This window comes from Malaclemys terrapin, chromosome 14 (assembly GCF_027887155.1).
Source record: "Malaclemys terrapin pileata isolate rMalTer1 chromosome 14, rMalTer1.hap1, whole genome shotgun sequence".
Classification (NCBI taxonomy): domain Eukaryota; kingdom Metazoa; phylum Chordata; order Testudines; family Emydidae; genus Malaclemys; species Malaclemys terrapin.
The window spans coordinates 41163809-41184585 of NC_071518.1; the positions used below are offsets into that span (position 1 = coordinate 41163809).

General features: G+C 45.6%; 1 protein-coding gene across 1 annotated transcript in view; it reads right to left on the reverse strand.

Moving 5' to 3' along the window:
* The window catches only part of HYDIN (HYDIN axonemal central pair apparatus protein), a 376996-nt gene that overhangs the window by 253152 nt on the left and 103067 nt on the right, over nucleotides 1-20777 (reverse strand). The window contains exons 10-12 of the mRNA XM_054049428.1: nucleotides 20614-20732; nucleotides 17650-17873; nucleotides 5417-5484 (exon numbers count right to left, since the gene is read on the reverse strand). Of these exons, the coding sequence (XP_053905403.1) occupies nucleotides 5417-5484; nucleotides 17650-17873; nucleotides 20614-20732 (411 nt within the window). The remainder of the gene's footprint in view (nucleotides 1-5416; nucleotides 5485-17649; nucleotides 17874-20613; nucleotides 20733-20777) is intronic.

Here is a 20777-nt window from a genome sequence, read left to right on the forward strand (position 1 = left end):
ACAGTCGATTGTGTGTGTCCCCACTAAGTGCATTAAGTCGGCAGAGTGCGTCCACGGTACCATGGCTAGCGTCGACTTTTGGAGCATTGCACTGTGGGTAGCTATCCCACAATTCCTGCAGTCTCCGCCGCCCATTGGAATTCTGGGTTGAGCTCCCAATGCCTGATGGGGCAAAAACATTGTCGCAGGTGGTTTTGGGCACATGTCGTCAGTCGCCCCTCCCTCCGTGAAAGCAATGGCAGACAATCATTTCGCGCCTTTTTTCCATGCGGGCGCCATACTGCTTTCAGCAGACGGTGCAGTAGGACTGCTAACCGTTGTCATCAAACGACCACTTCCCCTGCCACTCTGCTCTCCTGCTCTGGCCGCAGACAGTGCAATAGGTCAGAAAAACTGGTCTTCCTACCACCGCTTCCCCTGCCACTCTGCTCTCCTGCTCTCCTGCAGACACCATACCACGGCAAGCATGGAGCCCACTCAGATCACCGCGGCAGTTATGAGCATTGTAAACACCTCGTACATTATCCTGCAGTATGTCCAAACCAGAACCTGCAAAAGCAGGTGAGGAGGCAACGGCAGCGCGGTGACGAGAGTATGAGGACATGGACACAGACTTCTCTCACAGTACAGGCCCCGGCAATTTGGACATCCTGGTGGCAATGGGGCAGGCTCATGCCGTGGAATACCGATTCTGGGCCTGGGAAACAAGCACAGACTGGTGGGACCGCATAGTGTTGCAGGTCTGGGATGATTCCCAGTGGCTGCAAAACTTTCGCATGCATAAGGGCACTTTCATGGAACTTTGTGACTTGCTTTCCCCTGCCCTGAAGCACAAGAATACCAAGATGAGAGCAGCCCTCACAGTTCACAAGCGAGTGGTGATAGGCCTCTGGAAGCTTGCAATGCCAGACAGATACCGGTCAGTCGGGAATCAATTTGGAGTGGGCAAATCTACGGTGGGGGCTGCTGTGATCCAAGTAGCCAACGCAATCACTGAGCTGCTGCTATCAAGGGTAGTGACTCTGGGAAATGTGCAGGTCATAGTGGATGGCTTTGCTGCAATGGGATTCCCTAACTGTGGTGGGGCGATAGACGGAACGCATATCCCTATCTTGGGACCGGACCACCTTGGCAGCCAGTACATAAACCGAAAGGGGTACTTTTCAATGGTGCTGCAAGCACTGGTGGATCACAAGGGACGTTTCACCAACATCAACGTGGGATGGCCGGGAAAGGTACATGACGCTCGCATCTTCAGGAACTCTGGTCTGTTTGAACAGCTGCAGCAAGGAACTTACTTTCCAGACCAGAAAATAACTGTTGGGGATGTTGAAATGCCTATAGTTATCCTTGGGGACCCAGCGTACCCCTTAATACCATGGCTCATGAAGTCATACACAGGCACCCTGGACAGTAGTCAGGAGCTGTTCAACTATAGGCTGAGCAAGTGCAGAATGGTGGTAGAATGTGCATTTGGACATTTAAAAGCGCGCTGGTGCAGTTTATTGACTTGCTTAGACCTCAGCAAAACCAATATTCCCATTGTTATTACTGCTTGCTGTGTGCTCCACAATATCTGTGAGAGTAAGGGGGAGATGTTTATGGAGGGGTGGGAGGTTGAGGCAAATCTCCTGGCCGCTGATTACGCACAGACAGACACCAGGGCGGTTAGAAGAGCACAGAAGCTTTGAAAACCAGTTTCATGATTGGCCAGGCTACTGTGTGACAGTTGTTTGTTTCTCCTTGATGAAAACCCGCCCCCTTGGTTCACTCTATTTCCCTGTAAGCCAACTGAGACCTCCCCCTCTTCGATCTCTGCTTGCAGAGGCAATAAAAGTCATTGTTGTTTCAAATTCATGCATTCTTTATTAATTCGTCACACAAATAGGGGGATAACTGCCAAGGTAGCCCGGGAGGGGTGGGGGAGGAGGGAAGGACAAGGCCACAATGTACTTCAAAACTTATTAAATGCCAGCCTTCTGTTGCTTGGGCAGTCCTCTGGGGTGGAGTGGTTGGGTACCCGGAGGGCCCCTCTCCCCCCACGTTCTTGGGCGTCTGGGTGAGGAGGCTATGGAACTTGGGGAGGAGGGCGGTTGGTTACACAGGGGCTGCAGCGGCGGTCTGTGATCCTGCTGCCTTTCCTGCAGCTCAACCATATGCCGGAGCATATCAGTTTGATCCTCCAGTAGCTTCAGCATTGCATCTTGCCTCCTCTCATCACGCTGCCGCCACCTATCATCTTGCTCCCACCACCTCTCCTCTCGCGCGTCTGTCCTGTCCTTGCGTTCATTTTCTGCTTTCCTGGACTCTGACATTGTCTGTCTCCACGCATTTTGCTGAGCTCTTTCAGTGCGGGAGGACTGAATGAGTTCAGAGAACATTTCAGCGCGAGTGAGTTTTTTTCGCCTTCTTATCTGTGCTAGCCTCTGGGATGGAGATGATAGGGGGAGCGTTGAAACATTTGCAGCTGCAGGAGGAAAAAAAGGGGAGACTAATATTTAAAAAGACACATTTTAGAGAACAATGGGTAGACTCTTTCATGGCAAACCAAGATGTTAACATTATATAGCACATGTGCTTTCGGTACAAGGTCGCATTTTGCCTCTTATATTGAGGGCCTGCTGGTTTGGTGTGAGAGATCACACATGGAGGGCTGGGCAACAGAATTCGGCTTGTAGGCAGCCATGGTAAGCCACAGTCTTTCAGCTTCTTCAACCTTCATAACATGTGGAAATGGTTTCAAACAGCAGTGCCCTCCTTTCCCATACCAAGCACCTGTTGGGTTGGCCATTTAAAAGGAGGAGCTGCACTGACCGCGAATGCATCCCAAGTCTAAACGGCAAATTAATCATTAAACATGCTTGCTTTTATGCCATGCATTATATTTACAAAAGGTACACTCACCAGAGGTGCCTTCTCTGGCTTCATGGTCCATGAGTCTGCCTTGGGAAGGTTGGGAGGGTATTGGCTCCAGGGTGATAAACAGTTCCTGGTTGTCGGGGAGAATGGTTTCTCCGCTTGCGTGCTGTGCACTACCCTCATCCTCCTACACCTCCTCATCTTCCTCGTCCCCAAAATCCTCATCCCTGTTGTATGAGACTCCCCCCTTGCAGGTGTCCACGGACAGGGGTGGGGTAGTGGTAGGGGCCCCCTCTAGAACTGCATGCAGCTCATCATAGAAGCGGCATGTCTGGGGCTCTGACCCGGAGCAACCGTTTGCCTCTTTGTTTTTTTTGGTAGGCTTGCCTGAGCTCCTTAATTTTCACGCGGCACTGCTGTGGGTCCCTGTTGTAGCCTCTGTCCATCATGCCCTTGGAGATTTTTTCAAATATTTTGGCATTTCGTCTTTTGGAACAGAGTTCTGATAGCACAGATTCGTCTCCCCAAACAGCGATCAGATCCAGTACCTCCCATTCGGTCCATGCTGGAGCTCTTTTGTGATTCTGGGACTGCATGGTCACCTGTGCTGATGAGCTCGCCATGCTGGCTAAATAGGAAATGAAATTCAAAAGTTCGCGGGGCTTTTGCTGTGTACCTGGCTAGTGCATCTGAGTTGAAAGTGCTGTCCAGAGTGGTCACAATGGAGCACTCTGGGATAGCTCCCAGAGGCCAATACTGTTGAATTGCGTCCACACTACCCCAAATTCGACCCGGCGATGTCAATTACAGTGCTAATCCCCTCGTCGGGGAGGAGTACAGAAATCGATTTTAAGAGCCCTTTAAGTCAAAAATGGCTTCGTCGTGTGGATGGGTGCAGGATTAAATCGATCTAACGCTGCTGAATTTGACCTAAACTCGTAGTGTAGACCAGGGCTATGGAAAGAAACCACTTGGAGATGCAGATGTCATTTACCCAAGTCCTACAGTGATAAACTCCTGTCTCAGGCCAGCACTATGGAAATCTTCTGTGGAATTTATTTAGCAAAGAGGTTGGAGATCAGTTTGGAGGATACATGTACACTATCTAGAATTCCAAAACTGGCTGAAGTCGCCAGACAATGGCAATAGTTAATAGTATATTTTAAAAGGAGCAAGGATACGAAAGTCTCTCTCTTACTGATGACAGAGCCTCATTAATGAAATCAGATTAAAGGAAATGAAACTCACATTACCTAATTGTTTTTGCACCTATTCCTTTTTTTCCCCCCAATATGAGCTGTCTGGAGTGATTTTATTTTTTTATTCAAAAGGAAACAACAGTAAAAGACAGTATGGTGACGCATGGAAAGGAAGAAAGTGCTCAGAAACGGTAATTAGTTTTCTTAAAGAATCCATGGACAGCATGAAAACACAGACGCTCTAGGCAAGAATGATAATGTGCCTTCAATCAATCCACAATTGATTTCACATTTAAACTTTAGATCATCCCTGTGAAAAGGCTTTTGTAAGGCTGAGATGGAGAGTCAGAATCTACATTTCAATGGAGATGTTCTGAATGCACGGACACAAGAGTATGTCAGCAATGCCATGCTTTCAATGGAGGAGAAACCAGAATCTAGGATATCAATGCCTACCACAGAGCTATTGAGTGGGCATATTAGCAGGTAGGCAATAGCGAGATGTCCACACAGGATGAATTAACTTCTCACACTAAAGGACAGTGGAAGAAGTAATGTCTTTGCCTTGGATTTCAAATAATTGCCCAGGACAGGTACAGGTTAGTGATATGACTAACATCTCTCTCTGAGATGTACAGAGAACAATTAACTCCACCTTCCCATCCCTTTCTCCTTCTTAGACCAAACCATTTCTAGCCACGCTACTGCCAAGGTCTACGTTAAAAAAACAACAACATTGGTGGATACTGTATAATATTGATACTAGCTACACTGGTTGCTTCCTCCTATTTGACATCTCCACATGAGAGATGAAATACAAAGAGCTCATATCACTACTTACCATCAAACTCTGACTTTGGACATTCTATGGCACATAATATAATGTGATGTAACCTGAGAACTCCTAGTTTTCTCTCACCATTCAAAAACTTTAAGAGGTGTTAAACTCCTGCTCCTTTTAGATGGTGCTGAACGTATCCCATCATTCCTGACAAAGTCCAATACATTCTAGTTTCTTTTCAAGAACTTTGTCTCATTAATTTGCATGTGTTTGTGACTAAAAGCTGCCCAAATGCAGGGTGGGAAATTTGGATCCTTCCAGATGCAATTATCAGGATTGTCTCCCAGGTACCTTGCTCCATCAGCAAAGAGCTCTCCATGCTTGTTTTGCAATGTGGAATACTTCCATTATGTATTAATCTTACAAATCAGCTGACTCTACGAAACAAAGCTTGGTTCAGTACCCCAAAGCCTTATGCAAAGGATCTCATGCAGTGGATGCTCTTGCATGAAAATGTTTCATTTTAATATTGCAGTAGACCGCACCTACAACTGGCAACTAAGAACAATATACTCACCGAAAGAGACATTGCCAAAATTTAGGGATGGTACGTTGAAATGAAACGTTGGTCCAATGACACAGCCCCTGGGAGGAAAAAGACACAGAAGGAGGAAGTGTCATTCTGGTTAGCAAGAAAGAGTCCATAGCTTTTAGCTGCTGCTACAGTTAGCAGTGCAACTAGGGGAATGTTGGTCTTAAATTCACCAGTGTCAAATCAATACACCTCCCACCTGTGCTTAGCAAGGCATCAGTGTGGAAACTAGGCAGCGTAGGTGAAGTGATGAATAAATGGAAACTGAGGAAGGCTGACTCTATTTAGTCCTATTTATCAATCTGACCGGTTAAGTCAAACTCTTTCTGCGAGGGAGGGAAGTTGGGATCAAGTGAAATGATTTGGAAAGTCAGGTTTCCAACCCCGCCCTTGGCAAGGACCTGGAATATAACAGTTTCACTTGTATATGCCCTTTTCTCAATGCACTGCAAGTGCCAGACACCCTAAAACTCAATCCAGTGATGCTACTGTAGCCAGGGTTCCAGACCATAGCTTCACTAGCTTGATGTTCTTCAAAATACCAGCAATGTTTCTGAGCTGTAATAGGTGTTTTCTGATGGATAAGGTTTGTCTTTCACTTGATGAATATTGGCCCAAGCAACCAATGAACTTGCAGGATTCTGAGGCACGGATCCAGGGAGCTCAAGACACCTGTCAGCATCCCAAATGCAAGTGAGATAGCACTAAAGAACGTGGTTGCTGTACTGGAGTTGTGGCTAAAGGAGAAATATGCCAATTAGCCACATACACACTGGTTGACAATTAAAACAATGACCAATGCATATCTGAATTAAGCTGCCAGCAATCTGAACTGCTCTGATGCCAGTTCACTTTCTTACTTCTCCTCTCCCTCTCACTCATACCCTTCTTTCATCCCCCAACCCCACAGCCAGGACATTTGCAGACTCCACTGAAACTAGTGACTGGAGCTGCACAATGCTAAACTGGTATTTCATGTGTACTACCTTGCTGGTGCAAAGAACTGAGATCTCTGCCTTTCTAGACTGAATAAAGGGACCACAGTCCTTGCCCTGTGCCTTCAAAGTTTGTTCTCAGGATTGTGCCTGCAGCCAGGCTGTGTTTGCTGCCATTGTAAGAGGGTGATCGGGTGGTTTCCAGTGTCCTGCTGGAGGGAATTTGTATTCATTGTGTGGGCAGTGCATATGATTCCCCCTTTTTTCGACACCAGTGTCCCTTCTGATACCAGCTTCACCCTTCTATTGATCTGGAGCAGATGTCCAGGAACTTGCAGGTTGACTTCCCAGTAGAGGAGAAATTAGTGACTTGGGGATTGGGTACATTCTGACTGAAATTTGTTCAGTCCTGGAACACAAGCAGTCAATCCCCTCTTTCAGGAATCTCGGCCCAGAAACAATGTTCACAGGAAGCAGTTCTGCCTTAAGAATGGACTCTAGTCAGAGCTCACGGCAGACAGCAAACTCTCCTGCTGCTTGCACAGCTCCCTGTGCAAGGAGCACTGCCTCTACACAGAATCTTCCATAACAAAAACTAAAACCACTGCACATGCTCCCAATATTGAACATTTGCTCACAGGCCAAGAAGAAGAACTGGGAAGACTGTATAACAGCATTACCTGGTGACACTTGCCGTAACACAGAGGAAAGCTACCCCTAAAATGCCTCTGGTTGTGGATTCTACCAGGAAGTCACCAAAGACCAAGCTTGCCATGCAAGGGGGGGAAATTACTTTTCTTTGGGCTCAGCCATTTGCATCTCTGCTTAAATGAGTTAAACCCTGCTTGGCTACCCAGAAGTTCTGGGCATGGTGCCATCTCAGAGCTCTGTGCCAACAGCTGATAACAGGGCAGCTCACACATAACAAGAGAAAGGACAGCAGGTTTTGAAACAGTGATATCTTAAAGAATCACAGAGCAAGAGCAGTTGATGCTTGGTGATGCAAAGTAATGCACATTGGAAAACATAATCCCATATTATACATATAAAATGATTGGGTCTAAATTAGCTGTTACCACTCAAGAAATAGATCTTGGAGTCATTGTGGGTAGTTCTCTGAAAACATCCACTCAATGTGCAGCAGCCGTCAAAAAAGTGAACAGAATGTTGGGAATCATTAGGAAAGGGATAGATAATAAGACAGAAAATATCATATTGCCTCTATATAAATCCATGGGATAGCCACACCTTGAGGAAGGATAGCTCGGTGGTTTGAGCATTGGCCTGCTAAACCCAGGGTTATGAGTTCAATCCTTGAGGGGGCCACTTAGGGATGTGGGGCACAAATCAGTATTTGGTCCTACTAGTGAAGGCAGGGGGCTGGACTCTATGACCTTTCAAGGTCCCTTCCAGTTCTAGGATATGGGATATCTCCATTAATTATTATTAATACAGTGTGCAGATGTGGTCATTCCATCTCAAAAAAAGATATATTAGAATTGGAAAAAGTACAGAAAAGGGCAATAAAAATGGTTAGGGGGATGGAACGGCTTCCATATGAAGAGAGATTAATAAGACTGGGACTTTTCGGGTGGAAAAGAGAAGACTAAAGGGGGGATATGCTAGAGGTCTATAAAATCATGACTGGTGGGGAGAAAGTAACTAAGGAAGTGTTATTTACTCCTTCTCATAACACAAGAGCTAGGGGTCACCAAATGAAATTAATAGGCAGCAGGCTTAAAACAAACAAAAGGAAGTATTTCTTTACACAATGCACAGGCAACCTGTGGAACTCCTTGCCAGAGGATGTTGTGAAGGCCGAGACCATAACAGCGTTCAAAAAAAGAACTGGATAAGTTCATGGAGGATAGGTCCATCAATGGCTATTAGCCAGGATGGGCAGGGATGGTGTCCCTAGCCTCTGTTTGCCAGAAGCTGGGAATGAGTGACAGAGGATGGATCACTGGATGATTACCTGTTCTGTTCATTTCCTCTGGGGCACCTGGCATTGGCCACTGTCGGAAGACAGGACACTGGGCTAGATGGACCTTTGGTCTGTCCCAGTGTGGTCGATCTTATGTTCTCACCAGAGGAGAGGATAAGAGAGGAGAGGGGCAAAGACCCAGCCATTGACTGGGGCAGCCTGGTGCTCTCTGATTTCATTTGGGGGGTGCAGGGACTCACCAATACTGTGGGAAAGAAGGCACCAACACAACATTGTATCAGAACTACTGCTTGCTTAGAAGGGTGATGAGCAGCTGTTATGAATGATGCTAACAGTTGAAAGGCCTTTGGCTAGGCACCCACCAGAACTGGCTGCTGGAGCAGCACAGAGGAATGAGTGCAAGGGCACAGGTGCTTATGTAGCCAGTTACCAGAGGTATTTCCCAAAGCTGTACGCTCGATTGGCAGAGCGCACGGGGCTGAGCAGATTTCTGCCGCTTATGTGGTTTAAATATTATAATGTAAAATTTGCATATGTAAATAGTGATTTTGCAGCTAAACTGGCATTTTTTAAATTGTGCCAGCTGATGTGCGTACCAGCTGCTGATCGGTTGTCTGCATCTACTCCTAATAGTGAGTCTGTAGTGACAAGGTAATCTGGCCAAATTCAGAAGCCAGGCCAGTTTTCATCAGGAGGAGGTCAGACTACTAAGCAGCACAGGCAATGAAAGATGTCCCGGCTTCCTTGGGATGCTAGCTCTGGTGGTGGAGGGCCACCTAGTAGGAGAGACATGGATGGAGGTGCTGGGTGGGATTTCTGAGAGTCTCCCTTGATCCTTAATTAGCCAGGAACATCCATGCAGGAGCAGCCCCTTGAGCCACAGCCAGCCAGGAGATGTGAGGCTCTCCAGAGATACGCACCATCTAGAGGGATGGTGGTCCTTGTGGAGGGATGATGGTCCTTGTGGAGGATGAGGGAGAGGACATGGGGGTGAGGGATGAGTCATCTGAGCCCTCATCCCAGCCTACATGACCTCCATCACCACATACCTTATCCCGCAGGATCCCCCAGCCAGGGCACCTCCACCCAAAAGAGAACTGGGAGTGTTTCTTCATGTAGAACCAACACCTGGAGTATAGCAGCAGCAGCCTGGCTGGGCCCAAGAGCAACTGGCGCTCACCAAGAAAATGGTGATCTGGGCTCAGCGTGAGTGCAGAGCATCAGAGTGGGGTGACCAGATTATTGCAAAGTCAGTCAGCTGCTCCCCAACTCTATCTGTGCACACTTGACCCAGCACAGCACCTAGCCGTAAGAAGCTCTGTGAGTCTGCCTCATGCTCTGGTGCATCTTTGTACTGCCCCAATTCTAGGGGCCAACAGGAGCCAATTCAACACCCAATGTATGTGGGCTGCTCTGAGCTACCCCCTGCACCTACGAAGCCACTCTGGCAGCCGTAAGTAGCCAGAGTGAAGAGGCACCCTGGTTTTATGGTGGGAAAAGGGAAGTAAGTGGGAGGTATAGCACTGATGCACTGGCTCTGCTCCACCAGGGAGTCAGGAATTCCTGGCTAGCCAGGGAAGTGTCCCTTACCATTGCAATAAGAGCCATGCAAAGGGCTTGGAGTGAGGCTGAGAGTTTGGCCCAAGAAATCCAGATCTAGAGGAACTAGGTTCGAGATGGTGGGTAGATATCCAGGAGGAGACGTCAGAAAGGCAGCTTGTGTTATGGAACTGGTGGAACAGGAGATATCAGGGCTAGACAGGAGTCCCTGGCTCAGAAGCATGGTAGAATCCGGGGAAACAGATGAGGTCACAGAGAGCGTACAGAGAAAGAAGAGGAAGCGGCTGAAAACAGAAACTTGAGGGACATCAACAGAAGACAAAGAGGGGAGGATGAGACAGCTGCAGCAGCACAGGAGCCAGCAAACAGAGCTGTAAACAGTGGAGTTTCAGTGGGAGTTTGCGGGGAAGACTAAGAGAGCTAGGCAGAGGAATAGACAGGCTAGTGAAGGGAGTGTGTTCTGGTGCCCTTTGGGGGTTTGTTTTGCTGTGGGTGGTGGTGGTTTGGTTTGGTTTGTGTTTCCCGGACTAACAGGTTCCCTAACAGGGAAGGCTATGACCGATACAGAAGCAGCAGTGGAAGACACAATGAGGATGACTGGATGTGGAAGCTGCGACATGTACTTGATCCTGGAGGGGGTACCTGAAACGAGTTTCATCTGCATGAAGTGTCGCCTGATAGAGCTGATGGAAGAAAAGATCCGAGGATTGGAGATGCAGGTGGAAACTCTGGTTGAGTTTAGAAGTGGGTTCGAGCAGATGATGGAGCAAAGACATGAGGAGGCTGAAGGGAAAAGCTCAGACTTGCAGATGGAAGCAGGACCAAAGAACTCTGAGGGGAGACTGCTGGGTGAGGAAAGTGGACAGTGGAAGCATGTGATTAAGAGAACCAGGTAGAGGAAAAGACGGGCTAGTGAAGGAGAAATAGAGCTCAGGAACAGGTTTGCGGAGTTGGAAAATGAAGAAGGGGCACAGCAGGTGGTTGCTGAAGGCGAGAGGACAAGGAAGAAGAGAAGAGCAGCTAGTCCTATAGGAAGAGGGGAAGAATCAATGGAGATAACAACACCAAATATGAGCCCCAGGAGGATACGGGATGGGTTGCGGAGGATTGCAAGGGACAATAGAAATCGAGAGGACTTGCAGCCAGAGGGAACAGGGGATAGACCGGAGAATCGCACCATCACCAGGAAAAGGCAGGTCTACGTGATTGGAGACTCCTTACTGAGAGGAATAGACAGGCCTGTAACTAGAGCTGATCCAGAGAACAGAAGCGTGCTAAGATACAGGATGTGGACCTGAGGCTGAAAAGGATCCTAACGGGAGCGGGAAAGAATCTGCTGATTGTCCTTCATGTGGGAACAAATGATATGGCTAGATTCTCGCTGGAACGTATCAAGGGAGACTATGCCAGGCTGAGGAAGAAGCTTAAGGAAATCGAGGCTCAGGTGATCTTCAGTGGGATTCTGCCTGTTCCTAGAGAAGGGCAACAAAGGTGTGACAAGATTATGGCGATCAACAAATGGCTCAGGCAGTGGTGCTATAAGGAGGGCTTTGGGATGTATGGCCACTGGGAAGCATTCATGGATAGAGGACTGTTCTCTCGGGATGGACTTCACCTGAGTAAGGAGGGAAATAGACTTCTAGTATGGAGGCTGGCACAACTGATTAAGAGAGCTTTAAACTAGGAATTTGGGGGAGATGGTTGGGAGATGTCCAGGTAATTTCCACGCCGGAATTTAACATTGAGAGGGATGAAAACAAAGTAAGAAAGGATACAGCCGTGGGTATGAGAATGGACATAAGGAGGAAGTTTAGTGTAGATACCAGTCTAATAGGTGATACTGGTGGTAGAATGTCTGTGCCTAATCGGGTAAAGGATGTCAGTGAAGCCAAACGGCAAAAATTAAGATGTTTGTACACTAATGCGAGGAGCCTAGGTAACAAAACGGAGGAACTAGAGCTACTGGTGCAGGAAGTGAAACCAGATATTATAGGAATAACAGAAACATGGTGGAATAGTAGTCATGACTGGAGTACAGGTATTGAAGGCTATGTGCTGTTTAGGAAAGACAGAAATAAAGGCAAAGGTGGTGGAGCAGCATTGTATATCAATGATGAGGTAGACTGTAAAGAAATAAGAAGGGATGGAATGGATAAGACAGAGTCGGTCTGGGCAAAATCACATTGGGAAAGAAAGCTACTAGAGCCTCCCCTGAGATACTGCTTGGGGTGTGCCACAGACGGCCGGGATCCGATTTGGATATGGATGGAGACCTCGTTAATGTTTTTAATGAAGTAAACACTAATGGGAATTGTGTATTCATGGGAGACTTTAACTTCCCAGATATAGACTGGAGGACAAGTGCTAGTAATAATAATAGGGCTCAGATTTTCCTGGATGCGATAGCTGATGGATTCCTTCACCAAGTAGTTGAAAAACCAACAAGAGGGGATGCCATTTTAGATTTGGTTTTGGTGAGTAGTGAGGACCTCATAGAAGAAATGGTTGTACGGGACAACCTTGGTTTGAGTGATCATGAGCTAATTCAGTTCAAACTAGATGGAAGAATAAACAAAAATAGATCTGGGACTAGGGTTTTTGATTTCAAAAGGGCTAACTTTAAAGAATTAAGGAAATGTTGTGGTCAAAGACACCCACGGAGTGATTTTAGTTCAAAGACTCAAGCCTGAGGCCAGTTTATTGACATACATACCAGTGCACTGGGGTGCAGTCCGAAGACTGACACCCCGAGGACCGCTCGCAGGCGGGTTTTTATTTCATTAAACCGCAAGCAAAGTACAAACAATACATCATGAGTTAAGAAATTGGGGTTTGGGTCAGCCCCCTCCCCTCCTCCACCCGGTACCCTCCTCATTATTTCCCAAGAGTTGGGTGTTTATTTGGGTAGAGGGGCGCTTGGTGGTTTTCCCTAGGGGTGGTACTTGGCACCAGTTTGGGTACATTTCTCGGCAAGGCACATGTTATTTTCCGGGGGGGTTCGGTTAAGGGTTAAGGGGGGTTACCATGGGACGCCTAAAGACGATCTATGATTGGATAATATTGCAGATAGCTGGAATCGGAAAGTTTGAAGATAGCTACAACTGCAAGAGTGATCAGCTCTTTGCAAAAGCAATTTCTTGATGTATTTCATAAACTTGCGGTTATTATATTGCTAAAGCAGTTTGCATTGTTCCTTCCCCCTCCCTCCTCTGGCCATTACCCTTGATGGAGTTTGGCAGAAAACTGTGTTGTTCAGTCTTGCTCAGGCTTAGGCCTGTACTGCTCTGTGTAAGGGCAATCAGCATAACAGATCTCCCCACAGAAATTAGTTAGGGAAGTGGATTGGACTGAAGAACTTGTGGATCTAAAGGCGGAGGAGGCCTGGAATTACTTCAAGTCAAAGTTGCAGAAACTAGCAGAAGCCTGCATCCCAAGAAAGGGGAAAAAATTCATAGGTGGGAGTGGTAGACCAAGCTGGATGAGCAAGCATCTCAGAGAGGTGATTAAGAAAAAGCAGAAAGCCTACAAGGAGTGGAAGATGGGAGGGATTAGCAAGGAAAGCTACCTTATTGAGGTCAGAACATGTAGGGACAAAGTGAGAAAGGCCAAAAGCCATGTAGAGTTGGACCTTGCAAAGGAAATTAAAACCAATAGTAAAAGGTTCTATAGCCATATAAATAAGAAGAAAACAAAGAAGAAGTGGGACCACTAACCCTGAGGATGGAGTGGAGGTTAAGGATAATCTAGGCATGGCCCAATATCTAAACAAATACTTTGCCTCAGTCTTTAATGAGGCGCTTAGGGATAATGGTAGGATGACAAATGGGAATGAGGATATGGAGGTAGATATTACCACATCCGAGGTAGAAGCCAAACTCAAACAGCTTAATGGGACTAAATCGGGGGGCCCAGATAATCTTCATCCAAGAATATTAAAGGAACTGGCACATGAAGTTGCAAGCCCATTAGCAAGAATTTTTAATGAATAAGTAAACTCAGGGGTTGTACCATACGACTGGAAAATTGCTAACATAGTTCCTATTTTTAAGAAAGGGGAAAAAAGTGATCCGAGTTACTACAGGCCTGTTAGTTTGACATCTGTAGTATGCAAGGTCTTGGAAAAAATTTTTGAAGGAGAAAGTAGTTAAGGACATTGAGGTCAATGGTAATTTGGACAAAATACAACATGGTTTTACAAAAGGTAGATCATGCCAAACCAACCTGATCTCCTTCTTTGAGAAGGTAACAGATTTTTTAGACAAAGGAAACGCAGTGGATCTAATTTACCTCGATTTCAGTCAGGCATTTGATACGATTCCACATGGGGAATTATTAGCTAAATTGGAAAAGATGGGGATCAATATGAAAATTGAAAGGTGGATAAGGAACTGGTTAAAGGGAGACTACAAAGGGTCATACTGAAAGATGAATTGTCAGGCTGGAAGGAGGTTACTAGTGGAGTTCCTCAGGGATCGGTTTTGGGACCAATCTTATTTAATCTTTTTATTACTGACCTCGGCACAAAAAGTGGGAATGTGCTAATAAAGTTTGCGGATGACACGAAGCTGGAAGGTATTGCTAATACAGAGAAGGACCGGGAAATCATACAGGAAGATCTGGATGACCTTGTAACTGGAGTAATAGTAATAGGATGAAATTTAATAGTGAAAAGCGCAAGGTCATGCATTTAGGGATTAATAACAAGAATTTTGGTTATAAATAGGGGACACATCAGTTGGAAGTAACAGAGGAGGAGATGGACCTCGGAGTATTGGTTGATCACAGGATGACTATGAGCCGCCAATGTGATATGGCCATTAAAAAAGCTAATGTGGTCTTGGGATGCATCAGGCGAGATATTTCCAGTAACGATAAGGAGTGTTAGTACCATTATACAAGGCACTGGTGAGACCTCATCTGGAATATTGTGTGCAGTTCTGGTCTCCCACGTTTAAGAAGGATGAATTCAAACTGGAACAGGTGCAGAGAAGGGCTACTAGGATGATCCGAGGAATGGAAAACCTGTCTTATGAAAGGAGACTCAAAGAGCTTGGCTTGTTTAGCCTAACCAAAAGAAGGCTGAGGGGAGATATGATTGCTCATTATAAATATATCAGAGGGATAAATATCAGGGAGGGAGAGGAATTATTTAAGCTCAGTACCAATGTGAATACAAGAACAAATGGATATAAACTGGACATTAGGAAGTTTAGACTTGAAATTAGACGAAGGTTTCTAACCATCAGAGGAGTGAAGTTCTGGGACAGCCTTCCAAGGGGAGTAGTGGGGACAAAAGACACATCTGGCTTTAAGACTAAGCTTGATAAGCTTATGGAGGGGATGGTATGATGAGATTGGTCTTTGACTACTAGCGGTAAATATGCCCAATGGCCTGTGATGGGATGTTAGATGGGGTGGGATCTGAGTTACTACAGAGAATTCTCTCCTGGGTGATGGCTGGTGAGTCTTGCCCACATGCTTGGGGTTTAGCTGATCGCCATGTTTGGGGTCAGGAAGGAATTTTCCTCCAGGGCAGATTGGCAGAGGTCCTGGAGGTTTTTCGCCTTCCTCTGCAGCATGGGGCACAGGTCACTTGCTGGAGGATTCTCTGCCCCTTGAGGTCTTTAAACCATGATTTGAGGACTTCAATAAGTCAGACATAGGTTAGGGGTTTGTTACAGGAGTGGGTGGGTGAGATTCTGTGGCCTGCGTTGTGCAGGAGGTCAGACTAGATGATCATAATGGTCCCTTCTGACCTTAAAGTCTATGAGTAGCCATTAAATGAGATGCTGAAGGAACAATTATCGAAATAGGAAGTGAACCAGAAGAGATCAAAGAGTGAAGCGAGCCAAGAGGGGAAATAAAATGGAGGAGGGAGTGACTATTTAAGGAAGCAGACAGATTATAAAGAATTAATTTAAAGGAGTGACCCTTTGATTTAGCTAGAAGGTCATTTTTGACCCTGAAGGGGGTTGCTCCAGCAACATGAAGGGGCAGCAGCCACACTGAAAGTAACGGGAGTCTAGGAAGCAGGAGTAAACAGCATGCTCCAGTATTCTGGAGACAAAGGAAGTTAGGATGGTAAGTGATTGAGTTAAAGTGCAATATGAGCAAACATACATCAAGTCAAATGAATGACCTAGTCCACTTAGGAAAGATGGCTGCCCACTTTAACCACCCCTTTCACCAGATATTGTAGTTACATAGCTATGTACTGAGGGGAAGCAGGTGCAACTATGGGTCCCTCATGACAGGAAGTATTTGATGCCAACTCTGTCAACTCCATCCTAGGTACACGTTTAAAGTGTTATTTCTTGCTAGAAGGCAAAAACACTCCCGGTTCTTGCAAAGACATACCATAACCAGTTTGGGGGAGGAAAAATGTGACTGCAAAACATTCCCACCTGCTCCCCAGCTTCCTGTAGCTCATGTAAGGCCCCTCTACACAACCAGAGCGGCCTACAGGGGCTGGAGAGGGTAGCAGAATCGGCCCTTAAATTTCATACTCCACCACTGAGCTCATTCATTCAGACTGTGAAGATTATTCTTCTCTGAATCTGCACCTCTCCCCCTATATTAGTGCTATCTGCAAAATTAATGATCTTATAAATCAACGTTTCTTTGGCTGAGGTTTATGGATTACCACAGCCCTTGCTATGCTAAGAACAGGAAATACCACAATCATTGCCAATACTAGAGCACGGTAGACGTTGCTGTGCTTCTGTATGAATCATTAACAACATATTGAAAGAACAGACCATCCCAGAGCCCACTCTGCAGCACTGGCAGCTGCCAGAACCTCACTGCGTAGAGTTCTCTGGTTTCCCTGGCTGCAGGTCCAGTCCTTCAAATGATCCTCATCTATTTGAATGGGGGCCGAGGCACTCAGCACATTGAAGGATCAGACTATCTGTTACTTTCCCCAGTGAATTAAGCCCACCAAAGTTTAGGTTGCTCCAGAATTGGAAACTTGCCTATCTGACACCCAAGGAGTCTTGAGATGGCACAATGACTCCGTTTGATAAGGTCTGAGCAGTAGCCTGTGTTATTACCCTGACGACTAAGGATTTAAGTTCTTCCATCTCCTAACCCCTGCAGAACTACAGCTGGGACACTGTGAACTTCCAACGGAACAGGCCTTGCAACTATTAGAAATCTAAGAGTTTATGAGCTACCCCAGTTCTCGCTGGCCAGACTATTTCCTGTACAATCCTCCCTCAAGCAGTTCTCCAGAATGAGCAATCCTACTGAAAGCACTAGTACCCTTTTTGCAGCTCTCTGCATGAGGCCAGGTAATGGTCTCAGAAGGGAGTTATCACATTGCAGAAGTCTATGCAAACAGATTATTCTGAAATCAAAAATACTGATTGGCCTGATCTTTAAGGAAGCCCCAGCTATTGCTGGTTTATTGAGGACCAGTAACTTCCTGGTTTAGTTATGAGCAGAAAATGAAGGAGACTGGGGTCCTTGCTTGCAGGAACTTTTCCCCTCTCACAGAGCATTACATTTCACCATATGAATGCTGCACACAGCCGGGAGACAATGGAGTCTAAATGGTTAGAGCAGGGGATAAGGAATCATGGGTTCTAGTCTTGGCTCTGACACTGGTTCCTTAAGATGTGACCTTGGACAAATCTCTGCTCTTCTCAGTATCTCCAGATGTAAAATGAGGATTCATACTCTACCTCACAGGGGTGCTGAGGATCAAAACTGTCCTAAGATGAAAGATGCTACAGAAATGCCAATTATTAATGAATACTCATTATAGACCAGCTTACCTAATAGTTAAGTTCACAGGCTCGGGGGCTCCGTTCACACTGAATTTAAACTCCTCTGTGAACTCCCCCAGGATGGTGGAACTGAAGGAGATCTGGATGGCTTGAAGTCCACCTGGCAGAATGATGCCTTCTTTGGGGTCAAGGGTAAAACAGGCGCCCAGTGCAGTAGATGGAGGAATCAAGTTAAAGAGGGCATCAATGGCTCCTTTGTTACACAGGATTGCCTGCAGCAGTAAAAGGGAAGGAATGGAAATATACAAGGAACCTTTACTCCTCACAGATTGAATTGATTTGTTTTCTAATTAAATGATTAACATCTGAAAAGGGAAAAGTGACAAGACGCTGCCTGTCGGAAGCCAAGGGAAATACACTGGGCTAAATTACGCACTCAATTAAATCTGCAATAGTTCCAAATAAATCCAGAGAGTTGCTCTGAATTTACACTAGTGCAATTGAGAGCAGAATATCCTCCACTGTAACTGAATGTGCAGTACAAGATAGATACTGAACACAGATATCTGGGCTTTCAGAAAAGTCCCCAAGAGCAGCAAAGAACAGTCACATTGTTTCTGACGAAACATCATACAATCATATTGCTCCCGATGGTGCCAATCCTGCAACATGCTGAATGCATTCCACTCCCCCTGTAGCCAGTAAGCTGAGGGAACCTGGCACCTTCCAGGCTTGGGTGGACTGGGTTATCAGACTGATAATGCCCACTGTATTTGTTTAGAACTGGGAGCATAAACCAGATTGCAAATAGAAAAAATATGACCTTGTCATGATTAGATAGCTAGATAGACACATTTTTCAGACATCCTTTTCTGGGGACTAGTCTTGTATTTATTAAATGGTTGTTTATCCCTTCTTTGAAAAGCACTTTGGGGTCCTCAGGTGAAAGCTTCTATAGTACAGAAATGCAAAATATTATGAGTTCATTTTTATTAACCTACTTATCTTATTTTGCTGGACACCTTTCTTTTTATGTGACGAGGGCATCTGCTGTTTATTGTATAAAGCTAAGTAGTGCTCAGAAACCCAGGTATTGCTAATTTCAGAAGTATCCAAAAGTATTGGTTCAATACAGACCTTTTTTATTTTCCTTTATCTTGTTGGATCAGCTCTGTCTTAGCTAAACTATAAAGACCAGTGAACAAGGAGGGCAAATACCAGCACGACCTGTTCCAAACAATTTTAATCTCATAAATATTCACAAGCACAATCTAAGACTTTCCCAATTGTTTGTGACACATTGTAAGTTTGGGGCTGGATTCTGTAAATTGCTGGGCACCCACAAATCCCATTGTCTTGAATAAGAGATGCAGGCCTCAGCTTCTCTCCAGATCATACCCTTTATACTGGTCAAAAAGTCCCCACTACTATCAAACACATTGTTTCACTGATACATTTTGCCTTAGGCAAAATTATAAATTTCTTCAGTGCTGCAGGGTGACTTCCTGCCATTTCCACAGACACATTTAATCTGTTTTACAATCTCTCGCTCCCTTTTGTCCTTGTAGAATCTAGCAAAGAAACTGAGGGAGAAGCATGAAAATGTGACTTGTTTTTTAAAATTCTGGTATTGCCGCAAAGAATAGTTGCACACCCTCCTCTTCCTCATTGAGGAAAGAATAAAAATAATCACACACACTCTCATGTATTTTACTGCTTAGTTACACCAGGTCCTAATATAAGCTACCCCTAAGTTGAAGTTTACTCACTGTGTAGCTGCCAAGAACAACACTGACTAAGGGCAACATCTAGTTGTTTAAATTTGTCTCAGGTAAGGAAAATAATAATTGATATAGAGAGAAGCAATAAGGCATCAGCATTAAAAATGCACAGAGTACAAAATATTTCTGTGAAGGAACACCTTAAGCATGTCCTTCCCCGCCACAGCACGGCTTTCAAAAATGTCCAACATGATGCATTGCCTCATTTAATACCTCTTTAGGTTGCTGTGTTTTTCATTTTTGCTCATATTTGATGCCATTGCTAATATTTGCTTCACTTGCAGAAACTCTTAACTCTTTCAGATTGATTCCTAAAGTCTTCAATGCAAAGAGAGCAAGGGGTGGGAAGAGATTGATGGGCAATGAACAGCATTCAGAGTCATTTGCAAGTGGTAATTTGCAGTCAATAGATCAAGTGGCATTTCCCTTAACCTCAGGACACTGAAGGATGTACTGAATTGAGGGTTGTTTGAATGGACTTCCACAAAACTGAGTTCACATGCAGCAAGCTTGTTCCAGCTACTAGCCATGTCTATTGTACAAAACCTGTCAGCATAGTCCTCTAGCATAGACACCATGTACGCTGACAGGAGGAGTTCTTCTGCCTACATAGTACCACCACCTCCCCTAACAACATCAGCAATGCTGACAGAAGAACTCTTCTATCAGCACAGCTGCATCTACACTGGGGAGTTTGCCGGCAGAACTACGTCATCTATAGGCATGGATTTTTACACCCTGACCTACATGGCTAGGCCAACAAAACTTTGTAGTGTAGACCTGGACACTGTGTCTTCTTAACAGCCATAGCACAAAGGTGCATTGCATTTAAGGCCTGAACCAAAGTCTACTGAAGTCACCGGAGTCTTTTTGCAGAGGATTAGCTATCTCCTTATGCTATTTTAGTGCATAAAGTGCTGCTCAAGCCATAAAACACATCAGACGTAGAAACCCTGCACTAAGGATACAGCGAGGAGAAATGTGCCCCTAGAAGTAAGCAGTGGGAACATACACACCATTCAAAGGTAGATGAAGCCCAGGGTTTGCTCATTCTGAGCTTGCGCTCAGGACACCCAGCCACTCTCAAATCAAAATGACCCAGTTACCAAAAGCTCTGGGGTTCAGGAGTCTCCATACTCTATAGGATTAGCTCACCTTTGGCTGTATAGGAAGCAGTCAGACTCTGTAGTTCACATGCCATGGGCCTATCAGCACTGCTCTATCTGCTTACCTCATAACTGTGTGTTGACCCAACAAAGACCTTTCCAATATCTAGCTGGTCGAAGCTGAAGAGCAGCTTGGGACCCATCCCTTCCCCTTTGATGCGCAGGGGGAGCCGGGTCTCACGGCCTGTGAAGAAGATCCAATTTTCAATAAACAAAACATAGGAATTGC